This window comes from Nyctereutes procyonoides, unplaced genomic scaffold (genome assembly GCF_905146905.1).
Source record: "Nyctereutes procyonoides isolate TBG_1078 unplaced genomic scaffold, NYPRO_anot_genome, whole genome shotgun sequence".
NCBI lineage: Eukaryota > Metazoa > Chordata > Mammalia > Carnivora > Canidae > Nyctereutes > Nyctereutes procyonoides.
In genome coordinates, this window is record NW_026575155.1 from 15408106 (window position 1) to 15425969 (window position 17864).

The 17864-nt window shown below is 61.1% G+C and overlaps 1 protein-coding gene across 5 annotated transcripts in view; it reads left to right on the forward strand.

Annotated features, from left to right (window-relative positions):
* The first annotated feature begins 5882 nt into the window (after positions 1 to 5882).
* The window catches only part of PDE9A (phosphodiesterase 9A), an 87356-nt gene continuing 75374 nt past the window's right edge, over positions 5883 to 17864 (forward strand). For all 5 annotated transcript variants that reach the window (XM_055313762.1, XM_055313760.1, XM_055313763.1 and 2 more), the window contains exon 1: positions 5883 to 6015. In XM_055313762.1, the coding sequence (XP_055169737.1) occupies positions 5947 to 6015 (69 nt within the window). In that variant the 5' untranslated portion in view covers positions 5883 to 5946. The remainder of the gene's footprint in view (positions 6016 to 17864) is intronic.

The following is a 17864-nucleotide window of genomic DNA, read 5'->3' on the forward strand; positions in this document are numbered from 1 at the left end:
TCCAGCCTGCAGCTCGTGCCACACAGACGGATCCCGTGTGGGAACGCACAGCCAGCGTGTAAACACCTCTGCAGATTCTGTGTCACTGGAGGTGCCGTGACCTTTCCCTTGGCCTCCGTGCACTCACCATAATTTTCCTGTTTGATGTTTCCCTTCAGCAAATGTGCCACAGTTAATTAGCCAGTACCCATCTCTGGAAATGTAGGTCATATCTTTCTTTCTTTAAAAAAATTTGTGTTACAAATGATACTTGCTTTCTTAGCTGACAGGAGACCCAGAGTGCCTACCGGAAGAGGAGCAGCGGCTTGAGGATGAGAAAACATAAAAGGCACATCAGAAGGACACTATGCATAAAGTTGAAAGATAAGCCACTCACTTGGAGGAAATATTTGGAAAATACATGAGGGTCAGTGAGCTGCTATAGGTGGTACAGAAAGAGCTGGTAAAAATCAATAATAAAAAATATTTTTTAATAAAACAAGGGCAAAGAATATGAATTTGCCAGAGAAGCACAAACGGCCCACAAGCAGGAGAGCTGTCTCATCTCACTTGAAAACACAGAAATGCAAGCTAAAATAAGATGTTTCTGGGGTGCCTGGTGGCATAGGTGGTTACGTGTCCGACTCTTGGGTTCGGCTCAGGTCATGATCTCAGGGTCATGGAATCAAGCCCGACATCAGGCTCCATGCTCGGCGAGGACTCTGATGTGGATTCTTTCTCCCTCTCCCTCTGCCTCCCCCCCCCCTTTGGCTTGTGCATTCTCTCTCTCTCTCTCTCTCTCAAATAAATGTTAAAAAAAGGAAAAAAAAAAGATGTTTCTCTTCTTCTTCGATTGGCAAATGCAAACAGGATCACGGCTATCTCATTTTGTTCAAAGTGTGGTAGAAAGGACCTCTCCGCTTGCTGATGGCGGCCAGAACCGTGCTATAACCATCCAGAGGGCAATTCAGCAAAGTCAAAAATTTAAAGATTTTTTAAAAAGTTTATTTATTTATTTATTCATGAGAGACACACAGAGAGAGGCAGAGACACAGGCAGAGGGAGAAGCAGGCTCCATGCAGGGAGACCCATGCAGGACTCGATCCCGGGACCCCGGGGTCACGACCTGAGCCGAAGGCAGACACTCAAACGCCGACCCCACCCAGGCGTCCCCAAAATCAAAAATTTAGATGTGCATACACCTCCACCCTGAAGCCTGACGTCCCAGGATCAGTTCTACAGACTAACAGCACGGCTCCCCAAGGACGCGCGTGAGGTTCCTGCCTACACTACTCAGAACCACAAAATGCTGGGAAGATCCCAACGCCCACTGCGCAGGGAACAAGAGAAGAAAAAAGAAAATGTGCGAGTCAGAGAGCCGCGGGCCGAGGATTCGGAAGACGGTGGGGCTCCACGTCCTGATCTGTTCGGGACCCTGCCTCTCGCACTGCATTATTTGAAACATTTACCACCAGTAATAATTTTATAATTACCAACACCATGAAAAGACACAAGCTGACGTGGGTACATATCAAACTCCGGTAACACGGGCATCGCCACGGCTCTTGCTGCGCACGCTTTTCCTCCCTTCGCCCCGAAGCTCGGGGCAGATCCTGGAGCATCCTGCCGAGCGGCTTCCCCAGGGGGTTAGAGCAGTTTACGGGGTGTTCAGTTCCTTATGTATGTATGAAACAGGCTGATCCCTCCAAGAGGCGGATGATAAAACTGTCAGAGTGTAAAGGGTCTTAGATCCAATGAGCGTGTTCATTTTAATCCCGTCCTACGGGGCTCCCAGAGCCCGGCACACCCCAATCTCCCCTCATAAAGCCTGCTCAGTGCCATATATGCAGTTGGCACCAATACACTTGGCTTGTTCCATACATTCATTTGGTGCCCCCCACCCCACTCCTGGTTCAGAAAAAGAATTGGTAGAGGCAGCCACTGGATCCTTCCCAGAGCAATTAATAGAAACACCAGGTAGGCCCAAGGAAAAGAACAGGCAGGGGGATGCCCCGGGGGGAGCAGGTGCTGGGAAGCAGGTGCTGGGAGCAGGTGCTGGGCGCTGCTGGCCGCAAGGGAGGATGCTCCGCCTGGCCAAGCCACCCCGGACACACGTCGTCCTCTGGACTTTTCCCTGAACTTCCCTGCTAATCTCTGCATCCTCCCTGCAGAGACAGGGGAGACCTGCTCTTCCTCCTCACGTGGCTTCGCGTCCTCAAGCCGGAGATGAAGAGCCGGTGTGGGACCCCTGGACCAGGGCCAGCCCCTCCCACCGTGTCTCAGCTCGGTCCCTCTGCTCTTCATTTTGGCTCTGATGCCTTACTATGAAATTCTCCCTTGGTGCGGTCTTTGCGGCGGTTAGCGAGTAAGCTCTGCATACAGAACGCGCCTGTGCATTCGGCACCGGAAGAAAGTGCAGAGCCCACGCGGGGCCAGAGACAGAGTCTGGACTCGGTTCTGGTCCTCAGGAGCCCGGTGGCTTTGCATCTCCAGGCGCTCCCTCACCATTTCCCCTTCCCTGTGAGGTTTCGGCAGGAGCTCGCACTCGGAACGTCCCAGACAATCGGAGGCTTCCTTCCCTGTGACTCCCCCTGGGACTATGTGAACTCCAAGTTGGGCCTCCCGCTCCACCCAGGCTCCCCGTCCTGCCCCCAGCCCCTAGCCCACCAGGCAGAGGCAGGTGGTTTCCTCGGGTTTTGTCTTGATTCTTGGAACTTACACCGGCTGCACGCCTGGTGGCCAAGCCGGGGTCAGGAATGCAGGTCGGGGACCCCAGGAGACACCTGGGCTGATTCAGGACATACAGGGGAGCGCTGGCTCCTCGGACCTTACCTACCCCAGGAGCCGTCCAGGATGAGAGAGCAGGAGTTCAGGCAGGACCACATGATATAAAAGGGAAGGAGAGCAAACACGTCGAAATGACGTCAACCCAAGCGATGAGCAGAAATGAAAGATGTGAGCAACCTCCCAACTGGGTGCGGAATCCAGCCACTTCTCACCACTGTGGTCCACGACTGCCAGTGTTGTTTGCAAAAGCGACAGCAGCAGTGTCTTTGCAGCTCTCCCTGCTGCAGCCCTGCCACCCAGCAGCGGGATGATCCTGTCAAAACACCAGCAGGCGAGTAGGCCACATGCCTCCTCCTCCACATGCCATGAGGCTGGCATCCAGAAGAGTGGCATCGGGTCACTTGCATGGTCCACACGGGGGCCTGCCACTCGCTCCCCTTTGCAGCCCCCCTGTCCCCTCCCCTCCCCCCGCCAGCTGCATCGGGCACCCCCCCACCCCCCCGGCCCATGCATGAAGGTTCTTCACCCTTTGCTAGAAGGTTCTTTCTCCTGGGCTCCGGCTCCCCGACTCCTGCGCACTGCGCCTGGCTCACTCTTTAATACGTCAAGCCCCCACGTGCCACATTTGGAATCTCCTTCCCCGAGTGACTTTTCTCCTTTGCACTCATGACGATCCAACACGCGACATGCTCCATTTATTTGTCCCACCTTGTGTGCCTCGCAGTGAAACGCCAGCTCCTCCAGCCTGAGATTTTAGTGTATTCCCTCCCGAACGCCAGCACCAGGGGAGGCGCGGACGCACAGCGGAGCTGATGCGCGCTGGAACCGCTGCCCTACGCGGGCATGAGGCAAAGGCAAGGACTCCTCCCCGGGGGCGACAGCTAAGTCTCTCTGAACCGGGACCCGCAGCATCTTAGCTCCTCACACGCTGACGAGAGAGATCATTATTCTGGCTACAGAACCAAGCAGCCAGGAGGCCCCGGTGCCCCACGGGATGCCGGACGGAGATGTGCACGCTCCTCAGAGCCGCACACGGCATTCGGACACCCGTCCTTCCAGGGCGCCAGAAGGAGATGACTGGAGAGGGTCGGGTCAGGTGACCGGGACACATGGGGAATAAATGTATCGGGCTAATGAGCCATCTGCTGGGCGGTGAGGTCTCCACGCCAGGCAGCACACCGGCCCACAGGTCCATCACTGGATTAGCCCAAATAACATCCGACCGTTCAATGACAAAACTGAACTATAATAATCGCGCTCGCTCCGATTTTCTGGGGACACGTTATCCTGAACATGAGTCGGGTGGCCAACTCTAACCACCCAAGCGAGGCTACCGCCAGCTCAAAGGTCTCCCACGGCCCCGATCTCTCCCTTCTAGCCACTTCTAAAGCAAGTCTCATGGTGCCCGGGCTACGATGCGGTCCCTTCACTGGGCTGGAGGCAAGGTCAAAGCCATCATCATTCTTTGACAGCCAGCAAGGGACACGAAGTGACACCTGTGAGACTGTCCAAAGGCTGGGGAAGAATGCTTCCTTAAAGGGCACGAGCCCCGCCGCCCCCAGGGCTCCCTCCTGGCCAGTGCTCCAGGCGGCCGGGAGGACTCTGAGGGCTCGTGTTCCGGGTGGAGGCCGGAGGGGCCAGACAAGGGAAAGGCAATGACCGGGGGCCGGGTCCACGCAGTTGGAGCAGGCCCCGAGGGAGGCAGGAGCCCGTGGGCACCAGGCGCTCTCTCAATAAGCAAAACCCAGACATTCAACAGATGGAAGGCAGTGGCTTGGAATCCACATAGGATGGAACAATAAGTGCATTCTCTGGCTGCTTTGACACCCGCTTCCAAAAGCAACAGGCACTTGGAGCCGTTCAGCACTCACCAGCCCTCCCCCGACTGGTTCCCACTGGGAGCTCTCAGAGACTTGGGAGCCACGAGGAAGCCCCCAGTGTGATCTCCAGGTCACTAACTGCCTGAAATCCCTCCTGCCTTTCCCACGCTCCCCGTAGCAATTAGGGAGGTGGGGGGGGGGGCAGTGGGCAGAGCAGCGCTGAATCGAGCAAGAGCCGGTGGCTGGGTAATCCTCTCTCTGGCTCCATTAAGGACAGAAATAAAATTGCCATTTCAGCTCTGGGTGCAGCTGGAAGAGGCTGTCACTCCCAAGAATGTTCAGAGAACTTAGGAGAAGGATGCGCATGAATGAGAAGCAACTTTTCCCATTTCCTAGGCGAATTACAGGAGGGTGGCAATCACGCAGGGAGAGGCTGAGCCTCGGGGAGTTGCCTGATACTAAGCGGTGGCAGGATGACAGTAATGACCTGCCCGGCTCAGGGCCCAGGTCCCTAATGTGCTTGATTAGCCACCTGGGGCGAAGGAATCGCTAAGGGCAACTGTCCATGTGGGGAGCTGCCCAGCCTGCAGCCAGAGGGGGTCGCTCTGGGAATTTCTGGAATAGGGGAGGTGACCAGGACGCAGCCAGAGGGGGTCGCTCTGGGAATTTCTGGAATAGGGGAGGTGACCAACCTGCAGCCGGAGGGAGTCGCTCTGGGAATTTCTGGAACCTGGGAGGTGACCAGGCTGCAGCCAGAGGGGGTCGCTCTGGGAATTTCTGGCACACGGGAGGTGGCCAGCACTGCAGCCAGAGGGGTCACTCACTATGGGCACCTGTCCAGAGGTCACCTGGAGAGAGTCTTCCCGCTTGGCCCTGTCCCCAAGGCAGCCGGAGTCAAACGGAAGAAGAGGGGGTGTGCCTTAATATGGGAAGGGAGGGAAGGGGGAGGAGGGAAGGGAAGGGAAAGGGGAGGAGGGAAGGGAAGAGGAGGAGGGAAGGGAAGGGGAGGAGAGAAGGGAAGGGGAGGAGGGATGGGGAAGGGGAGGAGGGATGGGGAGGAAGGGGGAGGAGGAGGAGAAGGAGGAGGAGGGCAGGAGGGGGCGGGAGGGAAATGAGGGAAGGAGGAGGGGGGAGGCAGGCAGAGGGAGGAGGAGGGAGGCCGGGCCGGAGGCGGAGCAGAGCCTAGACGCGGCCCGAGGCGGCGGCCGACCCGCACCGGTGGCGGTGGCGGCGCCCTGGTTGGCTGGTCCCCGCCATCCTCCCGCCGCCGCCCCCTCCTCCCTCCCACTCCCGCCCTCCCCGCGGCGGCTGGCGTCGAGAAAGTACAGTCAAAAGTCCCAGTGCCGCCGCTGGGCGCAAGATGGGATCCGGCTCCTCCAGCTACCGGCCCAAGGCCATCTACTTGGACATTGATGGGCGCATTCAGAAGGTAGCCCCCCTCCCCCGTGCTCACCCCTCCCCCGCGGGGACCCCCTCCCTGGGGCAGCGCCGGGGTCCCAGGGTCGCGGGGTCCGGGCTGCAGCCTCCGACAACTTGGGCTGGGGGCGGGCGCTGTGGGGCTGCTGTGCACCCCCCTCTGGGTCTCATCGCGCTGAGTTTGTAGGTTCAGGGGCTGGTGCAGGAAGCGCGCCCCGTCCCTCCCAAGGACCCCAGAACGGCCGAGCCCCTGGGCTGCCCTGCGGGACACGGTCCGGGTGCAGGGGTGGCGACTGGGGCGGGAGGGTGACCCAGGACCCGCGACCCCCCAACCCCACCCCAGGCAGTGGTGGGGAGCAGGTGCGGGGGGGCGGGGCTTGCGGGGAGCAGGGGCCGCTCCTGCCCCCCATCGGGACCCGCAGATGGACAGCTCTGACAGCAGAGGGGCTCCTTGAGGCTGGCCCTGCCCCTGGGCCCAGGGAGAGGCCGGGTGCCAGGCTAGACCAACCCTGTGGTCCCTCTGCCCTTCCCCAGAGACCCGAAGCCCTCCCAGTGTCCAGCGGCCCTAACCGGCTCCACTGTCCAGAGCAGACCCCCTTTGTTCCCGGAGCCTCCCTTTCTAAGCCCCTGGCCTGAGTCCAGAGCCCTGGGCCCCTGCTTCTGATTGGCAGAGAGGAACAATAAGAGAGCTGGCTTGGAGGGGGGATCTTTAGCTCCTCCTGAAGCCCCCCCAACCCCGGGGGTGGGGGGAAGCCAAGTGAGGAATCACTCCCAAACTTCAGCTGGACGTTTCAGGGAAGCCCTGCAGCTGCCACCTCTCACCTTGCTCTTGCTCTTCTCAAGGACCACCCCCCACCCACAACCCCCCCCCGGACAGGGCCCCCCAGCCAGTCAGCCAGTAGGCGTGGGCAGAACGAGGGGGGGTCTCTCCGGAGGTCTCCGGAGTGCCTCTGCCAGCTGACGGACTGGCCGGCAAGCCACCCGCACCCTCGCCATCCCCATCTCCATCCCAGGGAAGTGGAACTCCCCTTCCCCCACCACCACCCGCTTTAATAGAATCAGAGAGCCGGGAACAGGAAGCCTCCGCAAGGCCAGGTTGTCAACACTCTCACTTCGTTGGTGCTGGGCAGTCGGGCAGTGGCGGGGGCAGGACCGCACCCCGGCCCCCCGGCTTCCAGGACTAGGCCCCTGTGACTGAACCGGGATTTAACAGCCCCCTCAAAGGAAGACAGGCCCCTCGGCTGAATACTTCTCTGCTTCAGTGTACACACGCACGCACAAGCATGCCCACGCGGGCACATACACATGTGCACATGCGTGTCCACGCACAACATGCACACAGGCATACACGGATACGCACGCCCGCGCACGAACCGCACACACGCCCCTACCCCACCAGATGAGAATTCTCAAAGACTGGCCCTTTTTATCTTTTGTAAGAGGGGAGATGAGATGTTGCCACCAGGTCAGAAGTGGCAGCTTGCTCCCCAGAACTTCCCAAAGGCCTCCCCGAGAAGCTCGATTGGAAGTGGCTAAAAAGTGGAAGCGAGGTGCCGGAGGGTGGGAGGTGAGCGTGGTCTGGCGAGCTCTGCCGGCATCGCGGGCTGGCTGGTTTTCGGAAGTTGACACACCTGAGGTTGGGGTGACCTGCGGGAAGAACAGCCGCGTGGGCGCACCTGCATTCAGGAGGGAGGCCGTGCCCTGGGAGGAGCCGCACCTGCTGCTCAGGGCTCGCCCCACCACGCCCCGTGGCCCGGAGCAAGTCCCTGGGCAGCTGTGAACCACCCGCTCCCGTGTCCGCTTGATGGACGGTCGTGAGAAGCTCCCCCGACGGTGCGAGCGGAGAGGCTGGGGCCCTGTGGGAACAGGCGGCCCCGCGCACAAGTCCCTCTGTCCACAAGTGGCCTTCGCTGATCCAACAGGGGAGGGGGCGGCCCAGGTGGGCTGTGACCCTTGCACCTCTCCCGTGTCCCCAACGTCCCTTACTGGCTCTTGACCTTGCTCTGCGCCCTCTGCCTTTGCTGTTGACGCCGTTGAAGGGTCATCGCTGGGCTTCTGGGCCTGGCTGAGAGCTGAGACCCGAAGCATTTGGGGTTTTCATGCTTGTGCTGCAAAATGACACTGGGCCCCTCACCTCACACCCAGCGGCATCATGGGGACCTCAGACGTCTCCGCTGAGAGTGTTTGCAGCAAACGCTCTTTCCTTAAGGCCCCAAGCACTGGATTGCGGGGTGCTCTGTCTCCCTTTTATCCTTCAGAGATCTTCCCCCCGCCCCCCCGAAAAGGTCATGGACACAGACCCCTACCCCCACCGGTGAGTCCTCAGGGAGGGCGTGCTGGGGGGGTTGCTCGCTGGGTCTGCACTGCTGTGCACCCCCCAGTCCTGTGGCCCCGCCTCATTTCTGCCCTCTACTGCTCCAGTCACCCAGCTCTTGGGCACCCCACACTCCCCGCCAAAAGGGCACAAACGTGGGGGGAGAGCCGTCACAGCAGTGACTCCAGCCGGTGCAACCTGCCCCGGCAAAGCTGAGGGGGACCGGTCCCCAGTTGTCCGAGGGGAGGCCGCCTGCCTTGTCTGAGGACGCACCTGGGGTGATGACACTGCAGGCGTCTCGGGCGCTTGAAGAAACCCTGCAGCCCTCGCTCAGACAGCTGGTTCAGAGCTTTCTGACATGTAGAGAATTCTAGACGCACAGCTCCCCCACCAGCCCGGGGTGATACAGCATGAGACCAGCAGTGGGAATCTGGGGGTCCCAGGTGGCCTTGGGGGGACCGATCTTCCATCTGCGGCCCTTCCTCAGCGGCTGTGCGGAGGGGGCTCGGAGGGCAGGGGTGGCTGGCAAGGGTGGCAGGGAGCTGTGCAAGCTGCTCCCAGGGCGTCGCCTCCCTCCCCGCGGCCGGGTGAGGTCCTCAACCTCTGCGTCAGGTGGGGATACCCGTCGTGGAATCGGCCTGACGAGGCCAGTCCCTTAGCCCGCTCTGCAGACGAGCTATCAATCAGCCACCCTGAGCCGAGGCCTGGGTCCTGTGTGAACGTGACGCCCGCAACTCGGTTCCACCAGGCCATGGCCTCACGGAGAGTAAACCACAGCTGTCGCAGGGTGCCCAGGGACGGACGGGAGGACACAGCAGGCCCCGCCGGTGAGGCAGGGCTGTGGTGCCAGCAGTGGGGGGGCCTGATGAACAGGCTCCCTCCCTTGGTGAAGACTGGCTTGGGGGGGGCCCTGCAGGTGGGGGTGGTTTGCAGACTGGGAAGCCTTAGGGGGACCCAGGTTAGGAACAGCTGGATGGCCGAGGGAACAGCGTCACTCCATGCACCTGTCCCCTACATCCCTCCTCCTCTGCTTCTGTTGGAGGCGAGAGCTGGGAGCCGGGGTCCCCAGACCTGCATAGCTGGGGACCCCATCTCCAGAGGACTCTTCTCTAGAAGCTGCTGTTTCTCTGCTTTGCTCAAAGGGTTTGCTTTTTTCTTTCGTCTGCTGCCCCTGGCCACAGTACCTGTTCCTTTCTTGCCCACGGTACATCCAGAGAGAGGGTGTGCTCAGCTGGGATGTCCTGGGGGTGCCAGGATGATGCTCTTGGCGTTGGGGAAGGGGGGGCCGCCTGGTAGCAGGTCCAAGCGTGAGTTCCGTGATCTTATGCATGAAGAGGAGTGAGGCGTCTGTGCGACCCTGGGGCCTGGCTTTGGGCTGCGGCTGCTGAGAACCCTCCTCTGGGCCCGAATGGCCATTCCGGAGCTCCTACCGCCTCTGGAAGGGACACCTCCGCTGGTGCATTGCCCTGGCCTGGTGGCTCCCTCAGGGACAGTGCCCTGGTCATGGCACTCAGCCCGGACCACCCTCGGCCACTCGGAGCCCTTGTGTCCTCGTCCCGGCCTCACTGCAGCGGGGACCCATGTCGGAAAAAAAAAAACAGCCACTTGACTTTGGTAAGTGGTTTCTGCTCTGAAACAAGGAAACAAATGAGAAAAAACCCAAAGGGAAGAGCAGCCTTGGAAGGTTGTTAAAATATCTACAGAAGACGGTTCCTGGCTCACCGTTTGCGGGTGGGCCCCGCGGCGGACTGCTGTCCCCTCCCCGGGCCCAGTGCGCTCGGCTGTCCCGCCACCTCCCAGGGAACCAGCGTCCACACAGCCCAGGGCCCGCTGTGCGGGGGTTCCGGGATCCCAGGCGGTGCGCGGTTCCTCCCCCGGCACCTGCAGGGCCCTGACCCGGTTTTCCTCATGGCCAGGCCCTCCTCCCTGCCCTTGGAGTTGAGGCCTCCGCAGCCCGGCCAGTCACCCCCCTCCCTGTGCCCCCCAAGGGGCTTCAGGCTCCTCCACTCTTGTTTCTGGCCTTGGTGCAAACGCAGGCTGGCCTCGCTCCTTCAGAGCAGTCCCGTCTTCTCTTCTTTGAAGGGTGCAGCTGAGCCGCCCCCGCCTTGTCCCGTGTGGTCAGCACGGCAGGGCCCTCTGGGCCCCGGGCTCCTGGGCACCTTTCCCCCTCCTGGAAAGCACGTCTGTCCTGCCACCTGGCAAAGCCCAGCAAACACTTCCTTTCACTTTAAGATGTGAGCACCTGCTCTGCCCTCGCTCGGCCAGCGGAGCCCCGGCCGAGAGCCCCGGCCGCCGAGGGGCCCGCTCTCGGTTCACGCAGGGCTGTGTGCACCAGCCGGGCAGACGGGCGACGAGTCCTCCAGGCATGGGCACTGCTCTTAGTTCGCCCCGCACCCCCGCCGGGTGACGGGGACTCCCCTCGGCCACCCTTGGCAGCTCAAGCACCGTCTGTGTACCTTCCGTTGAGTGTTTATGGCTCAGGATATTTCTGCAGACACTGAAATGGTGACAGAAGCGAATTGCAACGCGGGGATGTTTGGAGACTCCAAGCTGGGAGATGGGAGTCGTCCCACACCGTCTTGGTTTGCAGCATAGAACTGGAGATGGTCTGGCAGCGATGGGGGCCGCGTTTTGCCTCCAGGCCCGCCCCCCAGCTGGCGATGACCCCTCTGTCTCCAGCTGCGTCACAGCTGGGAGGCAAGACTGAACAAGAACACCGTGTGTGTCGAGCCTCTTCCTCAACGAGTAGATGGGCCTGCCGGGCCGCGGTGCCCCCACGGGCATTGTGCAAAAGGAAACTCTTAGAAACGCAGCCTCTCTGAATTCTATCCAGCCAGGGGGATGGGAGGACCGAGGGCAGTCACCTTCTCCTTGGAAAAGTGGGCACAGCAGTGGTGGCCCCGTTGGGTGGCCACAGATGGCGCTAAGCAGTAAGCGAAGGGCCTAGGGTGAGCCGGCCACGTGGGGAGGCTCAGTGAGCACGTCCTGCATGAAGACCCAGGCTCCCGCCTCCCCCAGGACGCTCCTGTCACTGGTTCGTATCCCCACGAGCCCACTGTGAGCCTGAGCCAAGGCCCCGGGCCCCCCGCGTCCCCCTGTCCAGGACACCTTCATCTCCAACTTGCTGGAAACACAGCCGGGAGGGCCGGCAGCTTGGGCTCAGGGCCGCCTGGCCTCAGAAACGTGCAGAGCACAGCTCCGGCCGTCAGGGAGGAGAAGCAAGAGCAGACGAAGGGCATGGTGTCCCCGTCAGACAGACAGCCCACGTGAACTGACGTGCAGATGAAAGATGAAACAGGGACTGGGCCGAGCAGCTGATGGCAGAGCCAGCCACGGGGAGCCCAGGACACGGCCCCACGGTCAGACGGCGGGACTGGGTGCACAGGTAGCCTTGGTCACGGGAGCCCCTGTCCTGGCTCTGCAGGCTGGGTGGTGGGCATGCCCCCGCCGCCCTCCCCACGGCGGAGGGCACAGGCTGAGCCATCCACACCCAGTCACCTGCCCCTGGGCTGCTGATGACCGAGCAGACCTCGCTTACTGGGAGCTGACCGAGGTCTTTGACTGGAAGGATTAAGAGGGTACCCGGCAGACGCACGGGACCCCCAGGTATCCTCCTCGACAAGACAGCAGCAGCCCACCAGCTGGCCCCACCCCAGGGAAGGAGGCCCCCTGCATCTGAACTTCCCCGTCGGCCACTAGGACGCTGAGGTGAGAGGTGACCACCGGGCTGGCACGTGCCGGCCCAGCATTACCTGCCATCCTCCCCGGAAGCACGAGCCCCAGCCTGGGGACCCGGCTCCAAGCCCGGTGCAGTTTGCAAGCTCGTGGCCCTGCTTCGAACGGCTCGAGATGGAACCACAGCCTCTCGCTCAGCTCATGGGGCTGTTTCCTCCCCATTTTGAGTTGAGCGTGTGCATTTCCAGCGTTCTGAATCCTTATTAGAAAAAAATCTTCTGGGACGCCCGGATGGCTCGGCGGTTGGGCGCCTGCCTTCGGCCCAGGGCGTGATCCTGGAGTCCCGGAATCGAATCCCGCAACAGGCTCTGTGCAGGGAGCCTGCTTCTCCCTCTGCCTGTGTCTCTGCCTCTCTCTGTGTGTCTCTCATGAATAAATAAATAAAATCTTCAAAAAAAAATCTTCTAAGAATGCATGCGTAAAAATGCACCTGCAGGAATAAAAGAGGCTCATGCGCTACCCCCCAAGCGCCCTGTCCCTGGCACATTCGCTGTGTGGTCACCTGGGGGGCCCACTGCACAAATGATGCTCAGCTCTTTGGAGATGGCCCCGGACATTTGCAACCTCAAAAAAATCTCTGTAGTTGACAACGTGGTTTATTTGCCTTGACTGCACCCACCCCTGTCCACCCGTCCCCCCTCACCTCCAGCACAGCGCCACCTCGCTCCCCGGGTCCCCGAGCTGATCCCCTGGTGGGACCATTTGCCAGAAGGGAAGCTCACGGCACCCCCCCCAAAGCCCGGTCTAGAAGGTTAAGCGAGAGCCGGGACGTCTCAGCGAGCGCGTTTGCTTTACATGCCCCGCAGGACTTATTTTCTTTTTTTAAGTGATACCAGACTAAGGATCTAAAATCTACCATCCTAACCGTTGCCGGGTGCACAGCTCTGTGGCGTGGTGCACACTCACGTCCTTGTGCGGCTGTGCCCGCCACCCGTCGTGAACTTTTCCGTCTTCCCGGACTGGAGCTCCGTCCCCCACTAACTCCCCGGCTTCCCCCCTCCCCCCGAGCCGCTGGTGCCCACCTTCTCCCCCTGGATCCCACTGCTCCGGGTCCCCCGGGACCATCCCTCCGTGCCTGGCTCGTTTCCCTGAGCGCGGCGTCCTCCAGGCCCGTCCACGTCGTGGCACAGGTCGGCTCTCTTCCCTTCCTAAGACTACGTGTCCCGTCCGCGTCCCGCTTATCGGTTCCACCCCCAGTGAACCCGCCTGGTGACTGTCAACGGTCTCATTTCCTCAGTGTGCAAAGCCTAGGTCTATTGCAATGGGCGTATTATTGCGTTTTCTGGAAAATGCCATTTTCCCGAAAGCCCCACCCCCACCCCGGTCGTGTTCATCGGTGTTGCGTGTGGCGTGGTCCGTGAGGGGTGACATGTAAGAGGCGGGAAGGAAACTGCTCGGGGAAGGTGGGTGCCTCCCAGATGCAGTGACCCCCCATCCGTCTACTGGCCGCGTGTGTCGGGGTCGAGAGCGCGGGTTCTGGGGCGAGTGCGTCTGCCTTGAACCTGGCTCCTACCAGGAGCCCTGGGCACGCGAGTGACTTCCATGCCTCGGTGACTCCACCTGTGAAGTGGGGTGAAGGGAGCATCTGCCGCATGCGGTCGCTCTGATGAAAGGCGTAAATGTGTGTCAGGCGCTAAAGCGCGGCCGAGCGCCACAGAAAAGGCCTTGTCCTTTATATCTATTTGTTCTATTTATTCGCGTTGTGGATGGAAGGCAGTCAGATCTCCGTGTCTAGTTGGGAGAGTCTAACCGAGACCCCCGGCTTCGGGCTCCGGGGTTGGCAGATGGCCCCCGTCTCTGCGCGCATGGGGCCCGTGTCCAGGCGCGCTCGGTGACATGGGGGCCCGTCCAGCCCCAAGGTCCTTCCAGCTCGGTGGTACCATGATTCCTGACCACAGATGCCTTTGGTTTGCCCTCCCACCATGTCGGAGGTGGAGCTGCGGGGCCTGCAGTGAGGGGGCCGGGCGGGCAGGGTGAGCACTCAGGCAGGCGGGCCCAGATGAACTAGGACAACCAGCCCCGAGTGCACGCCAGCTCTCCGGTTGCATTAGGGTTCCAGGCTTCAGCTGCATTTATTTTGCTGGAGGGGGTGGTTGTGATGCCCACAGCACTTAACAGTAAGTAATTCTGCTGCTGAAAGGAGCTGTGCTGGCAGAGTGTGTGGCTGGGCACTGGCCGTGGCGGCCCCGGGGGTGCTCCACCAGCTTTGCCACCACTGGGCTGCTGGCCTCGCCTCCCCCACAGGCCCTCGGCCCCCAACCCCGCACCGTGTGCAGCCTGGGGCAGCTGCTCAGCCCTGGGGGAGACGAGGCGCAGGTGCTTTGGGGAAACAAAGTCAGAGCCCACCGTGGAATGGCAGGAGTTGGCAGGATTTGGCACGACGTCTCTCGGTTTAGCCCAGAACACGGCCATAAGGAAAAGCTGCCACCCTGTCCTGCAATCAGCCCCACCAAAGAGCGGCGTAGGGTGGCCGGGAGGGCGTCCAGATGGCGTCCGGTCATTCTGGGGGTCAGCTGCACACCGGATTGATTTATTTTGTAAACAGAACAGTTAAAGGAGCCCAGTGATTCAGGCTCTTTATCCTCACAGCTTCTGCCTTCAGAGAATTGTTGTGGTTTTGGTTTTTGGTTTTGTTTTGTTTTTTTAACTTTTATAGCCTTACAAACAACAGAAAAAGAGGCAGTGCGGTGACATTATCATCTAGAGATCTTTAATAATGTTGAATTTGCATCTGCCAGAGCAGATGGGAGAGATGGCGGTGGATGGAAGCTGCAGGGCGAGGCGGGCGAGCCAGGCTGTCACCGGGCCATCCCCAGAGCGCGTGGGGAGCGGCCCCCAAAGTGATTCTGCTCAGAGTGGAGCTCTGTAAACTTCACGCGGGGCAAAGCTGAAATGTGAGCAGTGGTTCGAGGGTCGTGCACACCCTGAAATCTCTCAGTGAAGCCCCCCAAGCCCCCCGATCTTGTCTTGGTTGGCGCCACGGATCACAGAGCATCCGGGGTTCGGAACAGACCCCAGAAGGGCTGGAAAATGTGACCCCAGGGATGGCCAATGAGGCCTGGCCATTTGGAGTCCCTAGGGCTGAAGATTCCTCCCGCCCCCCAAACCTCCTGGAGCCGCCCGGATGCATGGCTGTGGTCCCAGCACGCATCTGAACTCATTTTGCATGTGTTGTTTGGAAGGCTGTGCCCCAAGTAGCAGAGGTGGGAGATGGCATCCGTGCCCCACTGGCAAAGCCGGCCCCAGGTATTCCAAGGAGCCCGGGGTCCAGAGAGGAGCTCCCCGTAGCAAAGGAGTGCATAGGGGAAGTGTAGGAGCGATGGATTTCCCCCCACAGATGTTTCTGGAAGCTGTGCTGGTGGCACCGTGCAGAACAGGTGAAGGAAAAGGGTGCCAGGCCCGGGGAGCTGTGTGGACGCAGGTGCAGGTAGTGTCTGGAGGCCGGCGGGACGGGCGGCCCTTGCAGGGGAGGCACTGAGAAGTGACGGGTCTCCAGGGATAGGGGACCCTGGGTCCCCCCGGGTATTAGTGCAGGAGCAGCTGAGGCCACAGGCTGGATGCCAGGCCTGCTGGGACACTCGGCCCCTCCCGGCGCCCCCCACCCCGCCTCACGGGTCTGGATTTCTGATTCGGCCTCAGCCCCTGCGGTGAGCCCTCTGCACGTCCTCCAGAGAGAGAGAGCAGACAGCCTGAGAGGCGACCCCGGAGCCGATGGGGTCCGGCCACCAACGGGGCCCCTCGAGGTGCCTCCACCCCCCACCTGCCCCTCCTAAGGGCCGAGGCTTGGCTTCCGGAAGAAAGAGCCACTGCGAGCTCCAGGAATCAAACGGAAGAGGGAGCCCGCACGCAGGTCTTTGGCTCACATGGCTGGGGAGACACAGGCCCCAACTGAGGTCACATCACGGTGACACGCCACCCCCAGAAGTCCAGCAGCACTGAGCAGAAACCCTGACCTTGGAGCGACGTGTGGCAGCCCCGCAGGAGGCCCGAGGCTTCAGCCGGCAGGTGGAGGCCAGCAGCCTCTGAAGGACGAGGAAGGGCGGGGGGGAGGCCTGAGACCCCTTCGCACACACGCTCAGACACGCTTCCCTTCGGGCCTCAAAGCCGTGTGCAGTTTTTCTAATGAAATTTCAAGGCCATATAAAGAAAAGGGGACCGAGGAGGCCCAGAGGCAGGCAGGAAAGACTTCTCTTCCACGCCCCGAGGCCGCTGAGCTGCCCACTTTGCCCCACATCTCGGATTTCCATGCCCCTGGCCTCAGCTCGCGCCCATCCCCAGCTCACGCGACTGTCGACTGTCACAGGATGAGGTGTCCCCGCCCTCACCGCCCTCACCGCCCCGACGTCCTTCTGGGGGGTTTACAATTATTTCAAAGGTGATGTGAAGTTATGTTTTATTTGAGGAGCGTCACGAAAAAGAACTTTGAATAAAAGCAGACGCCTCCTTCCATGCGCCTGCCTCATGCACTTGAAACAACGTGGCCTTGTAACGGGAGGAGGGTCCCCGTGGTTCCCGTGGGGTCTCTAACTGGAGGGACTGGGCTTTGCTTCCCAGGCCAGCCAAGCGGGGGTGGACGGAAGGACGTGAGAACTTGACCCGCTTCTGCCTCTCGTCCTGGGCTGTCTCTGCTCTGGATTCCGGGTTTCAAGCAAGTGCAGAGCCCAGCGTGGGTCTCGGGAAGGTCGGGGGTGGTGAATGATTACTGGAGAATACTTGGGTGAGCTCGCGGTCCCCCGTGTACCTCCCGGGAAGGAGGCTGGAGCAGGAAGATGTGTCAGCCCTCCTCCCAAAGCCTTCACAGGTTCCCCTGAAAGGGCCGCAAGGCCTGGGCCGCCTGGAGTTCTCAGGGTTTGTGCCCTGCTCCTAACAGCGGCCAAGGCTCTGCAGCCACCTGTCACCCACCCCAAGGACACCCAGGCAGGACCAGCTCCCGCGCCAGCAGCCCCTCCGCCGCACACTCCTGGCGCCCCTATGTCCTCCCTGCTGGGAAAGAGGGTGGGAGCCGGGATGCTCACCCTCCCAGGTGCCCGAGCTCTGGGTCCCAGGTGGGGAGGGTTTTCCTGCCTCCCAGGCTAGGTCTCCCCGTGTCTTTTCATCCTGCCCTGCCACCACTGCCACCCCCTTAGCCCCGCCCAACGCAGCTGAGGGCTGCATGCTGGGGGTGTCCCGTGGGTGATGCTCCCCAGCACCCCAGAGCATGAAGGAGCCCGGACCCTGGGGTGGGTCGCACTGCCCCACACTTGGCACCCTGAGACAGCAGGGCTGGACAGAGACCCTGGAAGGAGGGGTGCAGATTAGACGGGCAAGCGGGTGGGGGGGCCCAGTGCAGGGGGGTGTGGGGAATGCAAGGGTCGGGCCCCAAGAGCCGCCTCCTATTCGAACGGGAACTCAGGAAGTAAAGCAAACTGAAAGCAGAGAGACACCTTCCAAAACGTCCTGGCTGAAAGCAGGCCTTGGGAGGGCGCGCCATCTCCGCACAGCTCTTAGCCTTTCGGCTCTCTGCTTTTTGCACCTCCAGTCCCCTGTGATCCATTATTTATAACCGGGGAGACTGACCTCAGATGCCAGAAGTAGAAAAGCAAGAGAGCGACCCAGAAGAGTGACAGAAGCCATGAACGGATGGGCCGTGACAGACGGGTTCGGTGCAGAGGGGGTCTCGGCCCCTGGCGGACGCAGGCGCAGGGACACGGGCCCTGAGACGCCCCGGGAGCCCGAGCTGGAGGGGTGTTCAGACGGCCTGCCAGCTGTGTCCTGCTCACGGACATCGCCAGCCCGGGCAGGAGCTGCCCCGCCTTGCCAGACCGTTCCTCTCC